At 41.5% G+C, this 8,671-nt stretch overlaps 1 protein-coding gene across 2 annotated transcripts; it reads right to left on the reverse strand.

Moving 5' to 3' along the window:
- Positions 1 to 2,011: 2,011 nt before the first annotated feature.
- Positions 2,012 to 8,252, reverse strand: LOC139395682 (zinc finger protein 79-like). 2 transcript variants are annotated; one of them, XM_071143010.1, is made up of 4 exons: positions 7,656 to 8,252; positions 7,072 to 7,169; positions 6,304 to 6,478; positions 2,012 to 3,311 (listed from the first exon to the last, which is right to left on the reverse strand). In XM_071143010.1, exons 1-4 carry the CDS (start codon positions 7,993 to 7,995, stop codon positions 2,494 to 2,496), a joined length of 1,431 nt encoding a protein of 476 aa, XP_070999111.1. In that variant the 5' UTR covers positions 7,996 to 8,252; the 3' UTR covers positions 2,012 to 2,493. The 2 variants fall into 2 exon arrangements, with proteins under 2 accessions (XP_070999111.1, XP_070999110.1); XM_071143009.1 differs by having other exon boundaries at positions 2,135 to 3,311; positions 6,925 to 7,169; positions 7,656 to 8,245.
- Positions 8,253 to 8,671: the final 419 nt, after the last annotated feature.

The following is an 8,671-nucleotide window of genomic DNA, read 5'->3' on the forward strand; positions in this document are numbered from 1 at the left end:
ACCCCTGCCTTGACCTGTCTTTGCCCGCCCCTGTTGTTACAATAAACATTGTTACTTCGACAGTCTGCATCGGGGTCTTACCTTGATTGCTTATTCAAGCCTGTTCTAGCTAGGCTTTTAAGTGTTTATGTCGCACATGGCTAGTGGAACACCGACAGACAATGCCGAACCATCAATCCATGGTGGAGTCACCCTTACCAAAAGGTATTGCAGTAAGAGTATATTATAACTGCAGTATGCAGTAAATAATGCATCCAAAATAACACCGTGGACTGTAATTACTGCAGTTTCCAAACTGCAACCTCTGTTTGTCAGGGCAGAACCACATATTTAATTTGTGCTGAAATCCAAATGAAGGATCTTGCAAACTCAGCAGGCTGGTGTGAAGTAGGCATCTCTATTTTATTACATTATTACTTGCCATTAATGTGATCTTTGTTGTGCTTTATCAATGCACAATACCTTTTTCACCACTCCTATCGATAAAATAGTTATTTATTCATACTAAAGTTTTACTGTGTGTGAAAACATGTAATGTGATCAGTATTTTAATATTTAAAAAATTAACACAATTTGATTATTTATTTATATCAGTCTTCCTCAAATTAAATGGGACAAGGACGCAATCTTTGCGAGAGGGAGGAAAACTGATTTTCATTGGTCCTCAACACGCAGCTCAGACACTTGATTCAGGATAAGTGGAGTTAGTCCTGAGTTAGCCTGCCCCAGACCAGGTTAGTCCTGAGTTAGCCTGCCCCAGACCAGGTTAGTCCTGAGTTAGCCTGCCCCAGACCAGGTTAGTTCTGAAGTATTCCTTACAATAGAAATGTACCTGGCTTAAAGGTGAGCCACATTCGTGTGACTGGTTATCCCGAGTTGAACTCAGAGTTAACCACTAAGTTACCTCGCTAACTCCTCAAACCTAATTCATAGTGTAGAGTTCAGGACTAATAACGCCAACGCATGTTTTACAGAATAATTTGTATTTATATTTTTATCGATTGAGATATAGCTTATATGATGTCTAGCTACTTCTGAAGCACATGCTGTGCCCTAGAAACTATTTTATTAGAAATACCAAAAATATTGAGACAAATCAGTCATTTGTGTAATGTTAGGTTTTTACACGATGTAAAAGCACAATTTCCTATTGAGATGCGGAACATAGAACACGGTCTCTTTCAGAACGTTTGTGACGACCAAGAGATCTGTCATTCAATACATTGCTGTGATCTCCCGAAGAAGCTTTCCCGTTTCCAATCTTTCTGTGCCCCCGAATGTTTGAATGTACTAATAAAGTGAACAGGTTTTATCTACCTGGCTAGCTAGATAATGAGGTAACAAACATGACTGAACAACCAACATGTAAAAGAAAATGGTTAACAGCCCGCGAGGAGTTTTAGAACAGCAAGCGACGTGGTTTATGAATGGAAAATACGTGACAGGAATAAAAAAAATCGTCCTGTTTGGTTTAGAAATTAGCAGTTTTCGCTGTAGTAATGGTTCTAGCACGACGCTAACGAAACGGTACTCAGGAAACAACAGCACAGCGAAGCTTTATCATTACAAATAGTATTTATCTGGGTGATATTTTTTTAATAGGCGCACTGGTACTCCTGAATTAAAATTCCAGGTCGTACAGGACGATATTAAGGAGCATGTGCGACTGAAACGGGGGGGGGGGGTATTTGTTTCTCCTAGGGTGGTGGAACGCCAGGACCTGCCCTGTTTTCCTCTAGGCAGACTTAGACCTGAGTGGTATACAACAACAGCAGGATCGATGAGTTAGCCAGATACCTTTTATTATTTTGAAAGGGACGCTAGAAATGGGCATGGTCTGAAAAACGCATATCTAAGTTGAGATTTATGAATGAGCCAGAAAATCCATAGTTATTTCTGGTTCTTTATCAAAGTTAGATGGCTAGTCCTTATTGATCCTGCCTTGCAGTACACCCCTCTCAATATTAACATGTACATTATGAATAAATACTGTTGGAATTAGATTCGTACGTTTTTCTCAGTCTGTACATTAGTTTATTTTTTCACACACACATACACAATGTAAACACAAGAGGAAATATAGCACATGTAAATAGATAGCACTTGATTAACACACAGAGAAAATACACAAAGCCAGAGTTCTAAAAAGTTATAATTTATTTAAAAAGCATTACAACTGACCTACTCTATACTGAAACAGATATACTCACTCCATGTTCAATTCATGTTAAAAAAAAACATTGAGTTCACTTTGTACAATTTGATTTCGTGTGGCATAAACAAATAAACAGTCAGTCAAAAAATATGAGACAAGTGTTGGAGCACTGTACGTGTTAAATACATCAGTTAATTAATGAGTTACGTTAAATCTCTCTTTCCACACTGAGAGCAGTGGTAAGGTATTTCCCCTGTGTCTGTTACCTCCTGGTCTTTCAGGTTCCCTAACCAGGTAAATATCTTTCCAATATATATTTCTCTGCAATGTGGATTCTTTCAAGGCTTCTCCGTGGAGTGTGTCAGCTCATGTTTTTTCAGGTATCTTGACTGTGTGAAACTCTTTCCACACTGTGAACAGGGGTGAGGCTTCTCTTTTATGTGTGTCCACTCGTGTGTTTTCAGGCCCCATAACTGGATAAAACTCTTTCCACACAGAGAGCAGTGGAAATTCTTCTCTCCTTTGTGTAATATCTTATGTTTTGTCAGGCCCCCTAACTGAGTAAAACTCTTCCCACACAGAGAGCAGTGGAAGGGCTTTTCTCCTGTGTGAATTCTCTCGTGTGTTTTCAGGTGCCCCAACCGGGTAAAACGCTTTCCACAATGTGAGCAGTGGAAGGGCTTTTCTCCTCTGTGCATGTTCTCATGTCCTTTCAGGCTTCCTAAATGGGTAAAACGCTTTCCGCAAAGTGAGCAGTGGAAGGGCTTTTCTCCTGTGTGCATTCTCTCATGTTCTTTCAGGCTCCCTAATAGGGTAAAACTCTTTCCACAATCGGAGCAGCGGAAAGGCTTCTCTCCTCTGTGCCTTCTCTCATCCATTTGCAGGTGCCATAACCGGGTAAAACTCTTTCCACATTGGGAGCAGTGGAAAGGCTTTTCTCCTGTGTGTATCATCTCATGTCGTTTCAGGCTAAATAACCTGGTAAAACTCTTTCCACACTGGGAGCAGTGGTAAGTCTCCTCTCCTGCGTGTATTCCTTCATGCCTTTTCAAGGACCCTAACCGGGTAAAACTCTTTCCACATTGGGAGCAGTGGTGTTGTCTTACTGGTTTGGATGTCTCTGGCTCTGGTTCCTCTGAGTCTGGTCTTTCACCTGCTAAAGAAAAACAGTATGTGTATTTAAAAGAGAGATCTGAATGAAACCTCCACATGAAACAACTGTCTTCCTATGAGGTTGAATCCTAAACACATCCCTCAATAACCTGAGGCCAGTTTTCAAACAATTCTTACATTTTAAAAAGTCTTATAGCAGAGCACTATAATCACATAAATTGAGGACTACAGTATTTAAATCAATGTCATAGGCTGCATTTGATCCATTGGTAATACTGTTTTGTTGGTGGCCCACTCTTTGACGGTAAACACATCTTACACTGTGGCTTTAAACGGATACTGCGAGATTCTGGCAACTCGTGTTAGCGCAATGACTGAAAGTCTACAGGTATGCTAGCGGATGCTAGTTAGCATTGTCCAGTGAAACGACCTCTAACTTCCTTCATACTGCACGGCAGAGACAAACAAAATGGATCCACGACAAGCAACTCCAGTGTAGATTTTCTGAATGCTGGAAACACTTGGCTACTCGGTTTTGTTGTTTTTGATTTAAAAAAAATAAGTTAGATTATAAATACTACTTGTTTTTGCATGGATTCTGAAAATATTTCTCCGGAATCCTGCTTTAAAGGGGAAGTTGACCCACAAACACTTGTGGGTCCTTTATAACACGTGGCTGTTTGTCAGGATCCCAGACAGTTTTTAGGTACAATGTTTGAGTATTTAGTATTTATTTAGCGTAATAATAAATACACAATGAGTAACGATAACATGGCTGTATACACAGGGGTACCAGTACTGAGTTGATGTGTAGGGGTACGAGGTAATAACATGGCTGTATACACAAAGTACCAGTACTGAGTTGATGTGTAGGGGTACTAGGTAATAACATGGCTGTATACACAGAGTACCAGTACTGAGTTGATGTGTAGGGGTACGAGGTAATAACATGGCTGTATACACAGAGTACCAGTACTGAGTTGATGTGTAGGGTTACTAGGTAGTTGATGTGTAGGGGTACTAGGTAATAACATGGCTGTATACACAGAGTACCAGTACTGAGTTGATGTGTAGGGGTACTAGGTAATAACATGGCTGTATACACAGAGTACCAGTACTGTGTTGATGTGTAGGGGTACTAGGTAGTTGATGTGTAGGGGTACTAGGTAGTTGATGTGTAGGGGTACGGGGTAGTTGATGTGAGGGGTACATTAAATTGTTCATAATTTTTTTAACTACAATGTTATTTATTGAAAATGTTATTCGTATAAGACGCTATGAGCCTCAGCTTCCTGGAATCCAATGTAGCTGCTGTTGGGGTCGGGGTAGTTAGATATAACTGCTGTTGGGGTCGGGGTAGTTAGATATAACTGCTGTTGGGGTCGGGGTAGTTAGATATAACTGCTGCCACCAAAAGCTGGGATCACCAGTCGTTGGCCTCGACCTAGATGTTCTCCCCTCAGCATCCACTCCAGGGTGAGGACCCGTCGTTGGCCTCGACCTAGATGTTCTCCCCTCAGCATCCACTCCAGGGTGAGGACCCGTCGTTGGCCTTGACCTAGATGTTCTCCCCTCAACATCCACTCCAGGGTGAGGACCCGTCATTGGCCTTGACCTAGATGTTCTCCCCTCAACATCCACTCCAGGGTGAGGACCCGTCGTTGGCATTGACCTAGATGTTCTCCCCTCAACATCCACTCCAGGGTGAGGACCCGTCGTCAGTCTGATGTTCTACCTCCTCCATTATCGGAATAAACTGGTCCCATTGTCAACAGCAGGGACATTCACTGTCTTTTGGTAGAGGTAGGCATCTCACTCAACTACACCACCAGTCCCCTTGCGTTCTGTGTGGAGTAAAGGTAGTCTAGAGAATTATCCCCTCTGGTTGCACATTTAACATGCTGGTAGAAATGAGGTCAAACTGATTTGAGTTTCCCTGCATTAAAGTCCCTGGCCACTAGGAGCGCCGCCTCTGGATGAGCATTTTCCTGGTTTCTTATGGCCTTATAGAGTTGGCATTACACAGTTTGTTGAGTGCGGTCTTAGTTCCAGCATCGGTCTGTGGTGGTAAATAGACATTATGGTTGTGTTTTTTAAATTTTTTAGATAGATTTGTCTGAGTTGCATCAGGACAGTTTTAGCATTTTAGCTAACCTTAATCTAATTCTACTAACCTACCACGTTAATTATCCTGACCTTAACCTAATTCTACTAACCTACCACATTATCCTGACCTTAACCCTAACCTACCACGTTAATGATCCTGACCTTAACCTAATTCTACTAACCTACCACGTTAATTATCCTAACCTTAACCTAATTCTACTAACCTACCATGTTAATTATCCTAACCTTAATCTAATTCTACTAACCTACCACGTTAATGATCCTGACCTTAACCTAATTCTACTAACCTACCACGTTAATTATCCTAACCTTAACCTAATTCTACTAACCTACCACGTTAATGATCCTGACCTTAACCTAATTCTACTAACCTACCACGTTAATTATCCTAACCTTAACCTAATTCTACTAACCTACCATGTTAATTATCCTAATTCACAACAATGAATACACTGACCACAGAACTAATGAGCTGCTGTACAACAGTGAATACACTGACCACAGAACTAATGAGCTGCTGTACAACAGTGAACACACTGACCACAGAACTAATGAGCTGCTATATAACAGTGAACACACTGACCACAGAACTAATGAGCTGCTCTACAACAGTGAACACACTGACCACAGAACACTGACCACAGAACTAATGAGCTGCTGTACAACAGTGAATACACTGACCACAGAACTAATGAGCTGCTATACAACAGTGAATACACTGACCACAGACCTAATGAGCTGCTCTACAACAGTGTATACACTGACCACAGAACTAATGAGCTGATTGCTATACAACAGTGAATACACTGACCACAGAACTAATGAGCTGCTGTACAACAGTGAATACACTGACCACAGAACTAATGAGCTGCTATACAACAGTCTAATCCACACACCACTGTTCTTACTTGAATCTGAATCTCCCTCTTCTCCTCCTCTCACAGTTCCACTCAGACCCGGTGTTTTCCTGCAGTCGACCAGCCGCACAGACACCCTCTTCAGACCCCACAGTAAGGCAACAGTGGGAGAGGCAACAGTGGGAGAGGCACGACCTGGGGCCTCTGGGAGAGGGAAAGACATGTCCTGGAAACCACAAAAATAAACAATCAATTTAGGGTGGGAAACACTCTCCTTCCTTGATTCCCTCTCGTTCTCTGGACCTCCTGCTATAAATGTTGTGGAGGAGAAAGTCCAAGAGGAGGAACCTCAGATCAGAAACACACTTACCTTGATTCCTCTCATTCTCTGGACCTCCTGCTATAAATGTTGTGGAGGAGAAAGTCCAAGAGGAGGAACCTCAGATCAGAAACACACCTACCTTGATTCCTCTCATTCTCTGGACCTCCTGCTATAAATATTGTGGAGGAGAAAGTCCAATCAGAATCATCTGTATTTGCCAAAAAACATTCACATATCAGTATTTGGATGAACCTCAAATGTTCTCCTCCAATGGATTTATAGAAGGAGGTCCAGGAATTAAGGAAGGAATGTTGAGAACCAGAAACACTTTGTGACTGGGGTGTACTCACACCACTCCCCCTCTGCTCTGGGGTGTGGCACTCTGGAGCCAACTCCGCCTTCAGCCTGTTGCTAGGAAACCAATCCTTGTCTTTCACGTCCCATTCTTTGTCGCAGTGAATAGCATCGTCATCACCACCAAACTGTCTGGGACTCACGGGTGTCACATTAGCTTCTTCCTGTATCTTTCTGATGTCCTCCTTCACTGTAGAGCTCTGGGAGGGCCAGGAAACTGCATATTGCCTCGTTTTTGGATCTGTAAAAGGGAAGAGAGTTTGACTACCGGTAAAAACAAAGGTTATAGCTTGCTATCTCATCTGATTCCAAACATACCACTTATCATCCTAGGACCTTCGGTCGGAGTGCAATAGATGAGCGAACTCTGAATACAAAACTAAAGGAAAATAAATAAATACACTTTTTAAAAAGTAGTATTTTTATATGAGGTCATTAGAATAAGCCCAATAATGACAACAACAACAACAACAACAAGTCTTAATACGCTGTGATCAAATTCTTAATTTTAGTTTTTTGCTACTTTAAGATTGGACCCCAGACATGTATGTGGGGTGTATTGAATGTTATAAATAAATAGGAGTTGATGCTTTAAATCAATGTTTTTTTTTACTGGTTATGCTCTCTTCAGTGTACCGACACATGTATATATTTTTTAAATAATTTAAAACCACACACCAGTTCAACAACTGCATAGTTCTCCCCCCGTTTTTAAGACAATTCTCACCAGTGTTAACCGGATCTTCTGTCTCCTCCTCCTCCTCCTCTTTCACCCCAAAAGGTTTCTCTTCTTTCAATGTTATTGACTCCTCCTTCACTCCAAAAGGCTCTTCTTTCAATGTGATAGAGGAAGCCATCTCCTTTTTTATTCTGAAAGCTTCTACCTCTTCTTCCACTGTGACAGCCTCTATCCCCTCCTCCTTTTTAATTCGACAAGCTTCTTCCGTTCCTATCACTGTAATATCCTCCTCTTCTTCTTTAATGACAATGTTCATCCCCATAGCTGCTTTCTCCGTCCAGCAGACCTCCTCTTCATTAGCAGGGGGAGAGTAGCTTAGTGAACTCATTGTCAGGGATGTTAGCTAGTTAGCATTAGCGACTACCCTAATGCTAGGCCCGGTAACACATGTGCAAATTTAGCAAGCAAATCACGTTTAATTGAACTAGTAGAAACGTTAAAAGAACTGTGTTTAAATCACCGAGATTCGTGTAGCTACACAAAAATGGTCTACAGAGCTTCAATGTTTGTATTTCATGTTGGCTAACAAGCTACAGAGATGATTTAGCGGTGTTGTTGAAGACGCGTCCAACGCAGTCGGTCGTCACTAGTTACCACAGCCACAAAGTCATAAACCCCACCCATTCCCACAATTTATCTTCTTAAAATTAGATTTCAACCTTAACGCTAACCACATTGCTAACCTTATGCCACACCCTAAATTAAGACCAAAAAGAAAATGTTTGTTTTCATTAATCTTTCGATATAGCCAATGTTGACATTGTGGCTGTGGTAACTAGTGGAAACCCGTGTGTCCACTACATTATACGTCACGTGAGAAGCATCACCTGAAAGACTTCGCCGTCTGCTGACTGGAGTGGGTAACGCCGTTTCTAAAAAGATTCACTACATAGTTTTTTTCGTGGCAAACAATGTCATTACATATAATTCCAAATAAGGAAATGTGTCTTCCTCTTTTTGAACCTGTTGGACTGTATATGTCGAGGCGCTATGTGTTCATCTCC

Source organism: Oncorhynchus clarkii, unplaced genomic scaffold (genome assembly GCF_045791955.1).
Source record: "Oncorhynchus clarkii lewisi isolate Uvic-CL-2024 unplaced genomic scaffold, UVic_Ocla_1.0 unplaced_contig_6263_pilon_pilon, whole genome shotgun sequence".
Classification (NCBI taxonomy): Eukaryota; Metazoa; Chordata; class Actinopteri; order Salmoniformes; family Salmonidae; genus Oncorhynchus; species Oncorhynchus clarkii.